General features: G+C 48.6%; 4 protein-coding genes and 1 long non-coding RNA gene across 7 annotated transcripts in view; 2 read left to right on the top strand and 3 right to left on the bottom strand.

Annotated features, from left to right (window-relative positions):
• Positions 1–4,246, top strand: part of LOC116716437 (nuclear factor of activated T-cells, cytoplasmic 1-like) — a 29,816-nt gene extending 25,570 nt beyond the window's left edge. The window contains exons 9-10 of the mRNA XM_032557280.1: positions 1,222–1,635; positions 2,795–4,246. Of these exons, the coding sequence (XP_032413171.1) occupies positions 1,222–1,635; positions 2,795–2,850 (470 nt within the window). The 3' untranslated portion in view covers positions 2,851–4,246. The remainder of the gene's footprint in view (positions 1–1,221; positions 1,636–2,794) is intronic.
• On the bottom strand, positions 216–628 carry LOC116716439 (uncharacterized). Its single transcript, XR_004338481.1, has 2 exons — positions 478–628; positions 216–404 (listed from the first exon to the last, which is right to left on the bottom strand). It is a non-coding gene; the product is annotated as an uncharacterized LOC116716439 (long non-coding RNA).
• A 581-nt stretch (positions 4,247–4,827) lies between the features above and the next one.
• Positions 4,828–6,970, top strand: LOC116716432 (uncharacterized). Its single transcript, XM_032557268.1, has 2 exons — positions 4,828–6,369; positions 6,579–6,970. The coding sequence occupies exons 1-2, from the start codon at positions 5,746–5,748 to the stop codon at positions 6,669–6,671; spliced, it is 717 nt and encodes a 238-aa protein (XP_032413159.1). The 5' UTR covers positions 4,828–5,745; the 3' UTR covers positions 6,672–6,970.
• Positions 6,935–10,179, bottom strand: LOC116716430 (riboflavin transporter 2-like). 3 transcript variants are annotated; one of them, XM_032557265.1, is made up of 4 exons: positions 9,925–10,179; positions 8,292–9,387; positions 7,360–7,483; positions 6,935–7,290 (listed from the first exon to the last, which is right to left on the bottom strand). In XM_032557265.1, the coding sequence occupies exons 2-4, from the start codon at positions 9,287–9,289 to the stop codon at positions 7,081–7,083; spliced, it is 1,332 nt and encodes a 443-aa protein (XP_032413156.1). In that variant the 5' UTR covers positions 9,290–9,387; positions 9,925–10,179; the 3' UTR covers positions 6,935–7,080. The 3 variants fall into 3 exon arrangements, with proteins under 3 accessions (XP_032413156.1, XP_032413157.1, XP_032413158.1); XM_032557266.1 differs by having other exon boundaries at positions 8,292–9,301; XM_032557267.1 differs by lacking the exon at positions 6,935–7,290 and having other exon boundaries at positions 7,365–8,228.
• A 120-nt stretch (positions 10,180–10,299) lies between these two features.
• slc52a2 (solute carrier family 52 member 2) lies at positions 10,300–15,144 on the bottom strand. Its single transcript, XM_032557264.1, has 4 exons — positions 14,875–15,144; positions 12,772–13,621; positions 12,219–12,342; positions 10,300–11,537 (listed from the first exon to the last, which is right to left on the bottom strand). Exons 1-4 carry the CDS (start codon positions 15,002–15,004, stop codon positions 11,265–11,267), a joined length of 1,377 nt encoding a protein of 458 aa, XP_032413155.1. The 5' UTR covers positions 15,005–15,144; the 3' UTR covers positions 10,300–11,264.
• Between the last annotated feature and the right edge of the window lie 467 nt (positions 15,145–15,611).

The following is a 15,611-nucleotide window of genomic DNA, read 5'->3' as shown; positions in this document are numbered from 1 at the left end:
CCACTGCTGGGGCAGGAAGCCCACAGCATGATGCTTCCACCACCTGGCTTTGGGTCCTCCTCTGGTCTTGGCTTCTTTGAAATAGGTTTAAACTGGTTCTGCGGCTGAGACTGATGGCACAGAACTGGTTATTGCGCCCCCCACAGGCAGAATCCTGAACATCTCCTCTTTAATTTTCATTTTCCTGTGACATTAAATAAAACGCAGCAGACAGATTCATGTTTTTGTTCCAGGTTTTAGTTTTCTTCCTTTCAGCCATAATCGTTTCCATGACGATGCCGCAGGCGGCCATGATGGAAACGAGCGTTGGTTATTCTGTCATTCCTCTCGGCTCCTTCTGGTTTCTTGATCGTCCGTCTCAGACTAATTGGAAACATTTCTTCCCCCGCGCCACGGCGGTCAGCCTGGGAGGAACAAAGCAACACTTTTATTCATCCATTGTAAAACAGAAATCATAAAATGTGTTCTTTTCCGTACCTGCAGCTTCGTGCAGCGGGTTGGGAGCGGCCCGCTTCCCGCCCAGCTAAAAATAAACCCTGAGCCGCCGCGGATCGCCCCGCAGTCTTGGAGAGAAATGCAGTGGGCGGTTCAAAGCTGCAGCAGCTCCCTGCTGTGAAAGCGGAGCATTGTCCAGAGCAGGGGTGGGCAATCCTGGTCCTCGAGGGCCGGTGTCCTGCTACTCTTAGATGTCTCCCTGGTCCAACACACTTGAATCCAACAGCTGAATCACCTCCTAAGTGCAGTCAAGTTCTCCAGAGTTCTGCTAATGACCTCATTATTTGACTCAGGTGTGTTGAAGTAGAGATGCATCTAAAAGTTGCAGGAGACCGGACCTCGAGGCCTGGAGTTGCCCATCCCTGGTCCAGAGGAACGGCAGCAACTGGAGGAAACGCAGAAATGAGCGGAAGCTGCAGCTCTTCAGGAAGCGAGTGGAGAAGTTTCTCTGTGCGGCTGCAGGTGTTAAAACGCCAAAGCAGATTTATTTTGAGACGTAAAGAAATAATTTTCACTTCTGCTTCCGTTTGCCGACTGTTTCCTCCAGCGGCTCGCTCACTTCCTGTTCACTTCCTGCTCACTTCCTGCTCACAGTCCCGGGTCAGAGCTGCCTCTGCGGTTCCTGTCGCAAAGCGTTTCCAGATTTTCCTTGGTTTGAGGCATTCTGACTCAAACCGAGACCAGAGCGTCTCGGTTCTGATCCAGTTCTTCTTCTTCTCCTTTCAGTTCCGACGATAAAGACGGAGCCGCATGACGACTACGGCGCCGCCCTGCTGTGCAGCCAGCATGCGCCGCTGCACCCGAAGGCATATTACGGCGCCCAGGTCGCCCCCCCGGTGACCTCCGACCCCAGGCCGTGCGTTGTGGGCGGGGCTTACGGCCGCTCGCCCGCCTCCAGCCCCAAACTGCCGGATCTGTCTCCGTTCTCCAGGCCGCCACCCGCCCACGCCTCCATCATCCAGGAAGCCCCCCGCCGCCTCCCCTCGCCCGCAGACTCTCCGACCTCGACCCCGTTCCCCCAGACCCCGGCCCGGCCCGCCGGCCCCCCGGAGGCCCCTGAACCTGCAGGGCGGGTCCGGGAGGGGGGCGTCAGCATCAAGGAAGAGCCGCAGGAGCTGGACCAGATGTACCTGGATGACGGTGAGAGGAAGCTTGTGTTCTCAGGGGTCAGAGGTCAAAGGTTCTGATTCAGGAAATCAAGCAAGAGTTTCATCAAACATTAAAATCTGTTTCTGGATTTAAAACGTTTCTTGAATCCAGACGATCATAATCCTATTGTTATTGTTTCTGCTGCCGTCGGGTAAAATGGAGCTGCAGAAAGGAAAAGCTCGACCTTTGACCTTTCCGCCACTTCATTCGTGCGGCCGTCCGGGCCGGAACCCAAAGCAGGCCAGGAGTCCCGAAGCGAGCTGCGGGTCAACCATCAGAACCGGCTGCTAGAACCCGACGGAGCAGAATCTCTGGAGAACCTTCATCATGCTGAGGAGGAGGAGGAGCAGGACGGACCGCCTGCAGCCCTCTGACCCACTGACCCAGGAGTTGCAGCTGCTTCCTGTTGCCTCCCGTCAGACCGATGACCTCAGCGTGGTGGCGACGGAGGAGAAGAAGAAACTCCAACCGGCCGCCATCAGAGGAGCGAGCGGCGGCCGAGCGGCGGCCCGTCTCAGTCCAGATCGTCAGTCCGACCTCCGGAGGACGAAGCTGCAAAACGTGTTTTAGATCCTGACGCGTCTTTTCTTTGGGAAACAGAAATAATAATATTATTAATAATAATAATAACTTAAAGTTAAAATCTCCAGATTATCTAAAGTCGATGAGACCCAAACGAGCCGCTGGTCCGGTTTTGGATCCATCCAACGGTTCCCCGGACCAGAATTCCCATCTTCCAGTGAGAGCCGAGAGGATCCTGGATCCCCGCAGATCCTTAACGAGATAAACGAGCTGATTGGTCCTCGGCCAATCAGCTCCATGTTCATGAACATGAATATACTTTATTAACCCCAGAGGAGTTCTGCAGGTTCTGGTCCGACCCGAAGCGTCTGATCCACCCAGCAACAAACTTCAGAAAATGTTTTCTCAGCTGAACATTGGGAGTAAAACGTACATAATAAAATTATTAAATAGTCACATATGAAAAACAAACTTTATTAAAAATGTTCTTAATGAGATTTTTTTTTAAAGTTTTAAATTTTGAATAGAATTTTGCAAAGATTAAAAAGTTCTTCAATGTTTGTGAGAAAATGAGTCTTTAGTTTTGGTTGAACCTGAAGGTTTAACTGCGTCTCTGTTCTGCTTCCAGTCAACGAGGTCATCAGGAACGACCTGAGCAGCGACCCCGCCCACAGCCGCGCCTAAGCCCCGCCCATCCTGACATGATGCTCCCCCTGCAGCCTGCAGGAGGAAATGCGACCAGATCGACTGTGACGGTTCTCCAGGGTCCAAATGTGCCTTCAGGTTCGGATCTTCCATGTTTTCCGGTTGGTTTTTCCCAAATCCACTCCGTGAGCGACCGGTCCTCACAGCGGAGGATTCTTTCTGAAGCGGTTTTCGCCGCAGCGCTCTGAAAAGTGCCTTTAAACTGGAAACCAGGAGAAACAAACTGAACAGTTCCTGTTTGGATCAAAGGAACCTCAGTTCTTCTGAACATCAGTTCACTTAGAGCTTCTTTGGTTCCTGCTGCCGCCATGTTTGTTTCGTCTGCTGGGAACTAAAACATGAAAAAAAAGTTTCCCTTCAGCACCGAAACACGTCCAATCAGGGCTCAGTGTCCACCATGAAACCTGCATGGTCCATCCAGCACAAACTGGCCTCCTTTGCACATGTTGGCGTCGCCCTCTGCTGGCTGGGAGGCAGAATGCAGCTGCAGAGGAAACTAAATAATAAAACTTAACTGATTTAAAACTTCACTAAATTTTGCAACAAATCCAGAAATTCAAACATAAATATGTTTTGTAAACGCAATAATTTTCATTCAAATTTTTGAAAAACTAAACAATTCTCTTATAATTAGCTGCTTGGATCAAATTAAAATAATTAATTTGAACTGAATTCAAAATAAAACGGATGGATTTCATGTTTGCTTCTTTATTTATTTAAAATTGTTTGCAGATTAAAATAATTTATCTGTGATGAAACTAATCAAGCAATAATTGACTTTTCAGGAAACTTGGAGTTTGTTTCTATAACAAGATGATCATTTTAAATGGACTGTTGTTTTTTTAGATCTTAATTAATTAGATTTCCTGATCAATTTATCAACATCAGAGTTTGTATATTTTGATCTGAAGGTTTCTGCAGTTTCTTGTCCTTCAGTCTGTTTTTATACCAACCTGCATTTTTATACTTTTCACATCATTTCAAAACTTCATAGCTGCAAAGTTTTAAAATCTTTGAACTTTATTTTTGTTTCTTTTCTCTGAATTTGTGAGTTTCTGAGATGAATCTGGTTTTAATGATTGAATCTGTTTGCACTGAAGCAGTTAGTGACATGACCTTTACCAGCCACCGTACTGCGCTTTGCTTTTTCTCCTGTAAATATTCTAACAGGAAGAGGAAGTGATGTCATATGTGGATTTCAAACTGATTCTTGAAAACTTGACCTGCTGCTTTTCTAAAAGCTGATGTGGAGATTTTATGACGCAAACGGCAGTTTAAATACTTCATGTTTATCATCCTGTATTTATGAGTCTTATTCTGTTTAATGTCGCTGATCAGGATGTTTCAATAAAAACTAATTCATGTTTCATCTGAACTTTTCCTCCGTTTATCGGCTCTTTGAGTCGACTCTTTACTTGGATTCGTTTTCCTCCTTATCAGCCTGAAGCTGCACATTTGTTTGCTGCCAGTCGGATGCAAAGCTCAGCTGATTTATTGGGAATTATTTTCATACTTTCAACAAATAAACAAATGTTTAAAAGAAAAATGATGAATTTCTGGAAGCTTCAAGAATCTTCAGGAAATATAAAATCTGCTTTTTGATGCAGATCAATATCAGAACAATAAAACAAAATGAAGAGAAAGTAGAAAAGTTCAGCGTGAAGAATCCAAATCTGATTCTGGCAAAATAAAAATGGATGAAAATAGCTGCACAGAATTTCAATAAGCCTTCAAATGATCTCAATGTGAATAAAGATCTAAATTTATCCTTAATCTTAGAGAAACATTTAATTCCCTTTGAGATCAAAAGTATTTTTGAATTGAATTCATATCAATCCTGATTGTAATAAATCCTTAATAGTCGACCATTTAACAAGTTTTATATTTTCATTTAATTTCTGCACAGAATCAGAAAACTTTCATTTTTATTCATACATATAGAAAATGTTTCAGTTTTCTAAAACCTAAACAAAAAAATATTTCAGCCTGAAACACTAAACATTTATTTATGTTTTATTTAAATAAACCCAGATGTAAACTTATTTCAGATTCTGAGTTTTTTTTGTTTTGTTTTATGATCCGCTTTGATCCTGATCAGCTGATCGATCCTCCATAATCAGAAACTAGTTTCTCCTCAGGACCGGACAGAGTTCGGCCTAGTGGCCATCAGTGGTACTGCATGTTCAAGATCGTTCTTTTAAAAGGAAAAATTAGGATTTAAAAAAAAAACCAGACCGACAGAATTCGGATCTGATCGGGCAGAACGCTGCGACGTCAAACTTTGGAGCAACAAGGAAGTGGAAGAAGGAGAAAGGAAACTTCTCTCCTGATCACGTTGGTTTTCCTGGAGGGAATCTTCCTGCAGCAGGAACCAAAATTCAGACATTTTTCTGTCTGAAACTCAGGATCCATATTTGTGTTTTAGAAATGCTTCTTGTCACAAGATGAATTCATGTTTTGCTGTTATGAAAATCAGGTGTGCTGACGTTGCTCAGCTCTTAGGGAAATCAGGATCAGATCGAACTCAGTCCGGTTTCAGCCTCCAACACCGTCGGTAAGTTTGGGCTCATTTTCATCTTCAGATGGTTTTAATAACTTTTGTTTTTAATCAGGAGTTCAGGCCGTTTATTTGAGATAACTTCTCGCTCCATCCCATAATCAGAAAAGCTTTTGTTCCTCTGATAAATTCCTTGTTAATTTGCTTCCTCTGGTTCTGGATGCTGAGCAGCTGGAAGGACTTTTGCTCTTACTGTTTACACAGTCGTGTAACCATAGCAACAAGGTATTGTTTTTACAACCGAGATCAGCTGAGTAGCATTGCAAAAGCTCCAGTGACCTTCAGCTCTGCTGTGTTCCTGGTTTCAGCGGGAGGAGATGGCGGAGTCCTACACCAACCGCTCTGACTCTGGTGGAGGGGAGGAATGTTTGCTGGAAGGACGATACCTGGTAACTCTGGCTCTGATCAACGTCTTCACCTTCGTGGTCGGCCAGCCGGTAACGGCCAAGCTGCTGTGGATCTCCTTCACCGCCAACAAGGCCGCAGATATCCTCAACTGCAACTTGGCGCTTTTCCACAGCTTCCTGTACCTGGTCTACCTGCTGAACCTGATCTTCCTCTTCCTGTACCGCCGCCACCAGTCCGCCTTGCTCTCCGTCATCCTGAGCTACAGCCAGGTCGGCGGCCCCATGAGTTTGTGCTTCATCTGCATGGAGCGGTACGTGGCGGTGCTCCACCCCACGGCTTACCCGCTGCTGAGGACCCACCGCTGGCGGGAGGCGTGCGCCGCGCTGGTCTGGCTCTGCTCGCTGTCCGTCGCCATGACGACCACGCTGGTCAGCGACGACACGTCCTCGCTCTCCGGCGCCGTGATAAAAAGCGTCCCGTTCGCAACAATGGTGATCCTGACCCACCTGATGGTGTGGGCCACCGCCAGGATCGCCCGGGCGCTCAGGACGTCCAGCCCCGGCCGGGACCGGCTGCATCCGGTCAAGAGGAAGGCCTTCCGGACCGTCTGCGCCACCACGGCCGTCAACCTGCTCTGCTACATCCCGGTGGCCGCCATGCAGAAGTTCCAGATTCAGGACCAGCAGCTGTTCAGCTGCGTCCTCACGCCCATCTCCATCCTGCTGTTGTCTGCTGCCAGCGTCGTCCACCCGCTGTTCTACCTCTCCACCAAGGGGGGGCGCTCATCTGCGTCAAGAGGAAGAACAAGTGGCGGCTGACCGACGCAGAGAATGCTGGGAGTTTTCTCAGACTGCGGCTAGAAGAAGAAACCACGTGTCGTTTTATCCATTCTTAAAAAGTTGAAGTTTTATTTTTATGTTTCAAAAGCAACTTCAGCAAATCCAACGACTGACGTTACACTGATGGACCAGAAAGAGACCAAATACAGAATATTTATTAATTATTATTAATTAAATTATTTATAAAAATGTTATGAAAATTTAGTTTTTTCAACAAACTCAGATTCTTTAGCGACGCAATGAAGAAACTGAAAGAAAAGCTTTGAAGGCGACTGGGTGAGAAGATTCCTGGAGATTTTTATTTTACTGTCATAAAGCAAACAATGAAATGAAAATAAATGCAGTTAAAACAAAATTATGACAAATGTGCAGATTTTTAATAAAAGAGCAAAAAACTAAAAGAGTGCAACATTTAAACCCTTCGGATTCATTGGGGAACCTTCATGGGTCCCCCTGATGGTTCCCTCAGGGGCAACTGGTGCTGCATGGGTCCCCGGAGGAGAACAGGCCGTAGACGCTAACCAGAGGGAACATGGCGACGGCTCCCAGCAGGGAGCCGAGCTGCACCACCGCTCCGCACCACACGAGGGCGCTGTGACCTTCGTCCCGCAGGATCACCCCGATGATGATCTTCACGTAGGACAGAAAGAAGATGAGGAGGATCCAGGCGAGAACCTGGACAGAGGAAGGTCACCATCAGAACCACCAGAACCATCTGGACTCATCAGAATCTCCTGGACCCACCATGATGGCGGCGCCAGAACCGTCGTTGACCAGAAGGGGGCAGGGACTCAGCGCCGCCATCAGCATTATGTACGAGCCGATCAAGGTTCCCAGAACTGTCAGGAAGCCCAGGAACACCAGCGACCTGCAGAACCACAAGCAGCTGTCAGGAGCATCCAGAACCAGAACATGTCTGATCCATACAGGTCAGAATTTTACATACACCCCATAAGGTGAGATGCTTCCAAACAAAACAGTTTATGTTGAATCGATCAAAGCAGAAAGTTGATTAGGAAAAAACAAAACTTGCCATAACACTTCATCCTGACTTCCTCCTGACTTCATCCTGACTACCTCCGTACTTCATCCTGACTTCCTCCTGACTTCCTCCTGACTTCCCCCTGACTACCTCCTGACTTCATCCTGACTTCCTCCTGACTTCATCCTGACTTCCTCCTGACTTCCTCCTGACTACCTCTGTACTTCCTCCTGACTTCCTCCTGACTTCCTCTTGACTTCCTTCTTCAAGTTTCAGGAAATCTGGATGAAAGTTCCTGTTTGTGATAAACTATTTAACAATCTTCAGACTTGTTTTTTTGGAGCGATGGCAGCAACGGTTGCAGGACTTTGTCCCTCGGCGGGTTGCCGGTCCGATCGCCACTCTGTCATCGTGTCTTTGGGTAAAACACTTCACCCTCCTTACCCGCTGCAGGTCAGAGCGCCCAGCAGGGGGCGCCGGTGCATGTCTGCCTGACCTCTGTCTGACCGTCAGCTGTGGCTACCGTCTAGTAGCTCTACCGTCAGCATGTGGATGACTGAGTGAAGTGTGAAGCGCTCTGAGCTCCTCTGGACTTGATGAAGTCCAGTAGAACCTTTTCATCATTTCAGTCCTGAGAGAAGAAAATGATTGAACGGATATTTAATTATTGATCAGTTATTAGTTCCTGGCTGACCTGATGGAGACGAACATGGCGACGAAGCCGGCCAGCGGGTTGGACACGGCGGCCAGCGCAGCCGACAGGTGGTAGGCGCCGTTCCCATAGGGCAGGCAGGAGTAGGACTGAACGGACGGCAGGACCGTGTTGCTCAGGGCGTTGACCCAGCCCAGAACCACGAAGATGAAGATCAGCTGCTTCTGGCTGCAGGAGCTGGAACCCAAGCTGCTTCTGGGTTTGTGGTTCTGGGGCCTGAAGAGGTCCATCATGGGCCTCTGCTCGGCCCTCTTCCGGCTGCTCCGGAACCTCTCCCTGGACCCGGTGGAGTAGCGCGGGTCGGGCTGCTGCCGGGCCACGGCCGGGTGGAGGTCCAGCAGCAGGAACGCTGCCAGGCTCACCAGCATCATGGCGCTGAGGAAGAAGAAGAAGACCTCGGCGGAGAAGTTGGAGGGCTGGTACTGAGCCTCCAGGCGTCTGGTTCCGTGGCCGCTGTGATTCAGGGACCGGCTGCCGTTGACGCAGCGCACCAGGCCGACGCCCTGGACCAGAGCCGCCAGGGCCGGCAGCAGGCCGCTCAGCCCCTCCCCGACGAAGTAGGAGGTGAGGAAGTGCGGCTGGAGGCGCATCATGAAGGGCAGGAAGGTGACGGAGGAGGTGCAGTCCACAGTCGCCAGGAAGAAGGTCAGAACCAGCAGAGCCAGGCTGCGGGGGCCGCCGGACACCACCACCGTCTCCTTCCAGAAGAAAGCCAGCAGGAAGCTGGCCACGGCGCCCACCGCCACGATCACGTAGATGACCGCCGCCTCGTTGAGGACGCCGGGCCGGAGGCGGTGCATCAGGGTGACGACGAGCGGCCCGACGTTGGCCGCCTGGATGAGGACGGACAGGTAGGAGGGCAGGTACCATCCCTCTGGGACCTGCGGCACGATGAGAGGAAGCTCCACCCACAGGCCGTTGATGGAGACCCAGGAGCCCATCCCGAAGAGGACGGCCAGCAGGTGGGTGAGCACGGCCATGGCAGAGGCGTCCTGCGGGGAGACGCCCGGACAGCAGGTTGTCAGAGGCTAGGGGACGGTTCTGGTCCAGCTAAAGGCCTTTATACGTTGATTTCATACTAGAGTTGTCAGTGAAAAGGTTTATAATAAATATCAAGTCATATTAGTTGATATGACTAATATACATACAGTCAGAAAATTGATTAGTGAAAACTTTATCAATGCTAAATTTGATCTAATGCATTGGGACCAACGACAGTCATCATTATTATGAACTAATATTCAGAATTTCAGTAAATCTGGGTCAGATTCTCTGCAGTCAACTTCAAATGATGCAGAAAACTATTTCTTTACAACATGTCTGAGATGTCAAGGTTTTATAAAACGGATCAAACTGTCAGTCCAGATTAATGTGTCACCATGAGCAACGGATCCGTCCAGCTAAAGGTGCACTGCGTGAATTATTCCCGTCTTCTGTCAATGTTCACAGATTGTTTGTTTTCTTTGGAAACGCTGAGCAACACCGACTCAAAACCATCTCCAGAAAAGTTTTAATGCATGTAGATCATCAGAGAAGTCAAATTTAAACTATAAATGTTAGGAGCTCAAATCTGTTGAAATCTAATGAAAATCGGAAGCTGTGGATGGAGACTCACCTGCTTCTGGCGGACGCGGCGTTTTCTGGAGCCAAAGTCCTGAGCAACGACAACCAGCAGGAGCGTCGCGTCGGGGTGTAAGCCCTGCTGGGGGCGGGTCCTGAAGAAAGCCTGGTCCTGATTGGCTGATGGCCGTCTTCACCTTGCAGGGCAGCAAATTCTCCTTCTGGTCGCTTCGTAGAGAATCTGCAGAATTCAGCTAATTCTCCTGGAGCGGATCAAGAGGCTGCAGGTCGCTCAACAGAAAGTCCCGTTTGAACGGCTTTGAGGAACCGGCCACAGGTTAAACAAAAGCTCTTCTAATCACAGCGGTCTACAAAAACATTTCTACTTATCAGCAAATATTGGGACAATATGGAAAATGCCAACAAGACCAAATAAAAACCATTTATTTTCATTGCATGTCAGAAAATCGGAAGGTTTCAGGTTTTTCTCTGGACTCAAAGGAAAACCTGCATCATGGCTAAAGTTTATTCCAAAAGAACAAAAATGTTATAATTTAGCTGATTTATGGAGGAATGTTGGAGGCCATCACCTCCACCCAAACTAATCAGTTAATGATTGATCGATTACTGGAGCAGAAACCAAAAAAAAACTAAATATTAACATTTAAAATGAAAAACCCTGATTTCACCAAGCTGTTGCTTTATTGTTAGCAGGTGTAGTGGCTGCTTATTCGTTCTGGTGTGAAGCCACTATATTGTTCAACCAGCTTCAGTTTTCTTTCTTTGTTGACGTTTGTTAGCTTAGCTCTTAGCTGACGCGTTTCTGTCCGACGATATGCTCTTGTGCATTAAAAAGTACTTACTAGTCCACACAAAGTCTGATGAACGACGGACATTACATAAGAATCTTGCACAGCATTCCACATTTTAACGGTCAAAAACTGTGTAGAGCTCAGTTGACCACACCACATTCAATGTTCTTTTCTGAACTAAGTGACACAGCATTTTCATATATTTAAATTATGTCCTTTTGGTGGCGCTTTTCTACAAAAGAAACATACTAGAATAAAACCTTATTGCTAAGAAAATATCCAAATATGCAAAAAGCATACAAAACAACAAACAATGTTCAAACTGACATTTTTGGCTCTTACAGCAGGAATAAACAGGATGGTGTCTTTAAAACCTCTGGGGGTCAGAGGTCAAGCCTCAGTGTGAGCATCTGGCATCGGCTGCTTCTGTCTGTCAGCAGATCACAGAAACAGGAAGTGAGCGTTGCAATCAGATCTCATTCCCAAAACGGTAAAAAGATTTCAGTAAAATGTTCCAACAGAAGGAAAAGTGGAAGGTCAGGCGCAGGCGGCCTTCCTCCTGAGGAAGAGCTTCCTGCTGCTGTCAGTCCAGAAAAGTCCGGAGCTCAGGATCAGCAACGCCCCCTGCTGGAGGAGCTGCAGTCCTGTTGCTGCAGACGTCCACGCAGTCGTGGGCGCTGGCGAACAGCTGGTAGACGTTGACCAGGGGGAACATGGCGAGCGCGCCCAGCAGGGAGCCGGCCTGGATGGCCACGCCGGCCCACAGCAGCGCGCCGCGCCCGGCGCCGTGCAGCAGCGCGCCGACCGACGCCTTCAGGTAGGAGAACAGGCCGGTGAACAGGATCCAGGAGCCCACCTGCAGGGGGCGCACACACGCAGCCGGTGAGCCATGGCAAGGGACGGCCATGTTTCCTCTGGGTTGCTTAGCAACAGAAACAGGATTTTCTCTCACAGTAAAACTGTTTCATTGATTTCTATTGATCAGCTGTGGCTGAAATAAACTTTTTCTCAAAACTTTTAAGTGCTAAAATTTTTCATATCAGTCGTGTTTTGCATCAGAACCAACATCCGGACCCAGAACATCCAGAACCTACTGGGTTTTACCCGTCTCTCCACCGAACCCCTCTGCTGGAGGACTTCCTGGTTTCTGACCAATCAGAGCCCAGAGAACACAGAGACACGCCCACTCTCATTCACTCCCAGTAGCTCTGGTTCTGATTGGTTCTGGAGAAACCGGACCCTCACAGACCCGGAGTTGTTCTGATCCAGCTCACATTTCTAACATTGCTGCCGGAGGAATGAATGGATCGCCATGGAAACCGATTAAATCCTGACTCTGATCGGATCTAATTAAACTGACAATCAAGGTTCTATAGAGCCAAGTCCAGACTTTCAAAATAAAGGGTACATTTTTTCGTCATATTTAGCCAAGAACAAGAAGTGGTTCCGGTTCTGAGCGTTCGGATCAACCTGGACCTGCCTAAAGTCACACATCCAGAACTTTTTATCAAAATAAAAGCCTCCAGAGGAAACTCACCACCAAGGTTTTCCCAGCGAGGCTGGCCTGCAGCGGCGGGCAGGGGCTGAGCGCCGCCAGCGCCAGCAGGTACGCAGCGAACACGCCCGCCGCCAGCGACACCAGGCCCAGGCCTACAGGGGACCTGAAACACACCAGAGGGTCAAAGGTCATGCTCTGTGCTACAATCCTGACCCAGCCCTCACTCTTTAGGTTCCTTAAGCTCCTCCAGAATTTTTGAGATTTTTTTTGCTCATTTTTACTCCATTTCTAGAACCTGACATCCTTTATTGTTACTGTGTCACCAGTGACCTTTACCCAGCTGGAGCTACACAGGAAGTAGGGCCAGAGAGGGAGCAGTCGGACAGGAAGTGGTCCGGTTTGGACACGGCCACGTCCTGGACTGTCGTCTCCATAAAGGTTGCAACTGTTTGACCTCTGAGCCACTTGGGGCCCTGACCTCAGTCCTGACACTATTTTGTGAATTTCTTTTTTAGCATTTGAACTTTAAGGAGAGAACAGGATCAGGGGGGAAAACTCCACCTTTAAAGGTCAGAAACGCCTCCAGTCTCACCTCAGCACCACAAACATGGCTAGGAAGCAAGCCAGGGGGTTGGCGATGTTGCCGAGGACCACAGAGAGGTGAAAGGTCATGTTATTGTAGGGCAGACAGGAGAAGCTCTGGACGGACGGGAGCACTCCGTTGGTGAGGGCGTTGGAGGCGGCGAGCAGCGCCAGCAGGTAGACGTTTCGTCCCGTCCAGAACCTGGGAGCGGGCGGCTCCGGGCCGACCGGCCCCTCCGACGCCGCCGTCCCTCCGTTGTACAGCCGGTGCGTCTCTTCTCCGCTCTTCGCCGCCTCGGCGCCGTCGGACTCTTGGGGCGGCCTCTCCTGCTGGGACTCGGCCCGTCTTTGTGTCAACGCCACAAAGCTCAAGGCCGAGATGGCGAGCATCACAAACAGGAACCAGAAGAAGTTTTGGGCAGGAAAGTTCTCCTCCAGGTACTCCGGCTTCACCGTGTCGTTCTCGGTTTTACACTCCAGCTTGCCGACGCCCTGACCCAAAGCCACCACGCAGGGGAACAAGGCGCTGAAGCCCTGGCCGATGAAGAACGTGCGGATGTACTCTGGAGGATAGCGGAACATGAACGGCAGGAAGGTGACGGTGGAGGTGCAGCAGACCAGAGCCAGGACGAAGCTGAGCAGCAGGAAGGGCAGCGACCGCTCCGCTCCTGCGATCGGCACCCGGCAGGACCAGAAAAGGGCCAGGAACCCCGACGCCACCACCGCCAGCGCCAGGATGCAGTGAATGGCCACACGTTCGTTCAGGCGACCCGGAGCGCAGTGGTGCGCCACCGTCACCGCGATGGGACCCAAATTTCCAAAGGCGATGAGCACCGAGAGGTAAGCAGGAAGGTTCCAGCCTGGAAGGAGACGAGAATCGGATCAGAAACCACCTGGTTCTACAGCGCCCGGTTCTAAGTCACCCAGTTCTATGTTGCCCGGTTCTACATTCCTTCACTGAGACTTCAAGTCCACCTCGCTGCAGCAAACAGGAAGGGCGGGACGGACCGCTGTCAGTCTCGTACCTTATATGGAAATGGGGCCATTGCACTCCGGAAGTGAAGGGGGCGCTATTACCTCTATTATCCGCGGCCTCCCGTTTTTATTTTCTTTTGAAATCTGTGATATATCTTCATCTTTAGGAAGGATTTTCACTCTCAGCATGTTTTTGAACTTCTCTCTCTTATTTACTTCAGTGCAGCTCACAGTTTTTAACAGATTCTGTAGCTTTCTGTGAACTTCTACATCTGCTCCTTAGTCGCATCTTTTTGGGCCTGATACTGCCTCTAGTGGCGTGGTGATGGTAACACAACTAATATAATTACTCCAGTTAACTATTGATTGATTACTTTATTAGTTGACAATTCAATAATTGATTAATTGTTTCAGGTTTAATCTGGATAATCAAATCTAAAGTCAAAGAAAAGCAGATATTGGTCAGATATTAGAAACCTGATCAGTTTTTCAAGCTTCTTTTCAACTAAGATTTTAAATGTTATTTTCACCTGTGAATGTAATAATGTACCTCTGAGCTGCTGTTACTTTTACTACTGTGACATATTTTCTATCAAGCATTTATATGAACGGTTTTCCAGTATTGGTAGTTATCTTGTGCTGTGGAGCAGCGTGCCCAGCCCGGCCCCCCAGGTTTGGGATGCAGGGCGGGCCGAGGACCAGGGGTTGGGAAACACCGAGCCAGAGGACGTGAAGGGCCGGACTGACGCAAAAACAAGTTCAGGTTCAATGAAAGGGGTCCAACAGCAGAGCCTTGAGGAACCCCACATGTGATCATCATCTTGCTCTTCATCACCTGCTGATGAGGAGCAACTGATGAAGCTTCAGCCTCTACAGGCTGAAGACTGAGAAATGTTTGACTGCTTGGAGAGAACAGAAATAACTGATCGATGGATTGAAAGCATTATTAATCTATAACAGTTTAATAACAAACATAATGAGTCTGTAACCAGCTGATGAAAAGGTTTATGAGAACAGGAGTCACTTATTACCGCTTGAAGTGATTACGAAGTTACTTGGTGTTGTGATAAATTGGCAAACAGAACCGGGTCAGGCGGACCGGGAACGGGAGAGTTTTCCTCCGGAGATGAGGACTGACCTTCGGGCAGCTCTCTGACCACCACCGGCAGCTCGACCCACAGGCTGTTGACGGAAACCCAGGAGCCCATGGCGAACAGGGCCGTCAGGCCGTGGCTCACCGCGGCAGCGCGCCACCAGCTGCCCGGCATGGTTCCGCTCGGTTCGGCGGGGAATGGACCGGATCTCTGGGGTGATGTGGTTCCGGGAGCCCCTTCACACGCAGCGGTGGCTCTTACTTTGAGCAATGGACTATTGCGCAAGGTTTCCGCCCCTTCTGCTGCCTTCACGGACACTCAGAACTTTTAAAATCAGAGTGAAATTTCCTTAAATTTAGCATCTTTACCGTTTAATATTCGGAACATTTTACTTCCAGAAGCATGGCACTAAGACGGTAATACTGAGAGTTATTTATGTGGCTATTTAATTTATATATACATATATATTATATATATGTATACATAGAATTTGATGTACATCACACCTGAGCTCAAAATTGCAACCTAATGTAAAATTTACCAAACTGAAACCTAATTAATATTATTTCTGCATACTGAGGGTCACTTGTCCTGCTTTCCTAAATAATCTGTAATTTCTTACAGCAGTGAAGGCATCAGCCACAGAAATCATTGAATAAATGAGAGCTGGTTCTTTATCTGTCAGATTAGGACGGAAAACGCGGGTCGAAGTTCAGGAAACATGAAGAGGCTTTAAAGCAAAGACGGAAAGAAAAACCCGTTTAGTGGTAAACAGAATCCG

The sequence above is a fragment of the Xiphophorus hellerii genome, unplaced genomic scaffold, assembly GCF_003331165.1.
Source record: "Xiphophorus hellerii strain 12219 unplaced genomic scaffold, Xiphophorus_hellerii-4.1 PGA_scaffold_57__1_contigs__length_250000, whole genome shotgun sequence".
Classification (NCBI taxonomy): Eukaryota; Metazoa; Chordata; class Actinopteri; order Cyprinodontiformes; family Poeciliidae; genus Xiphophorus; species Xiphophorus hellerii.
The sequence above is the reverse complement of the archived record's forward strand: the minus strand, read 5'-3'. Positions and strand labels throughout refer to the sequence as shown.

Bases quoted from the DNA above. Each gene is read 5' to 3' on its own strand.
- LOC116716432 (XM_032557268.1), top strand. From the start codon at position 5,746: ATGGCGGAGTCCTACACCAACCGCTCTGACTCTGGTGGAGGGGAGGAA. The intron at 6,370-6,578 runs GCCTTCCGGACC...GTCAAGAGGAAG, and splicing joins TGCATCCGGTCAAGAGGAAG to AACAAGTGGCGGCTGACCGA.
- LOC116716430 (XM_032557265.1), bottom strand. From the start codon at position 9,289: ATGGCCGTGCTCACCCACCTGCTGGCCGTCCTCTTCGGGATGGGCTCC. The intron at 7,484-8,291 runs GTCAGCCAGGAA...GTGGTTCTGCAG, and splicing joins GCCATGTTCGTCTCCATCAG to GTCGCTGGTGTTCCTGGGCT. The intron at 7,291-7,359 runs GTGGGTCCAGGA...TCCTCTGTCCAG, and splicing joins GTTCTGGCGCCGCCATCATG to GTTCTCGCCTGGATCCTCCT.
- slc52a2 (XM_032557264.1), bottom strand. From the start codon at position 15,004: ATGCCGGGCAGCTGGTGGCGCGCTGCCGCGGTGAGCCACGGCCTGACG. The intron at 12,343-12,771 runs GTGAGACTGGAG...GGTGTGTTTCAG, and splicing joins GCCATGTTTGTGGTGCTGAG to GTCCCCTGTAGGCCTGGGCC. The intron at 11,538-12,218 runs GTGAGTTTCCTC...CGCCCCCTGCAG, and splicing joins TCGCTGGGAAAACCTTGGTG to GTGGGCTCCTGGATCCTGTT.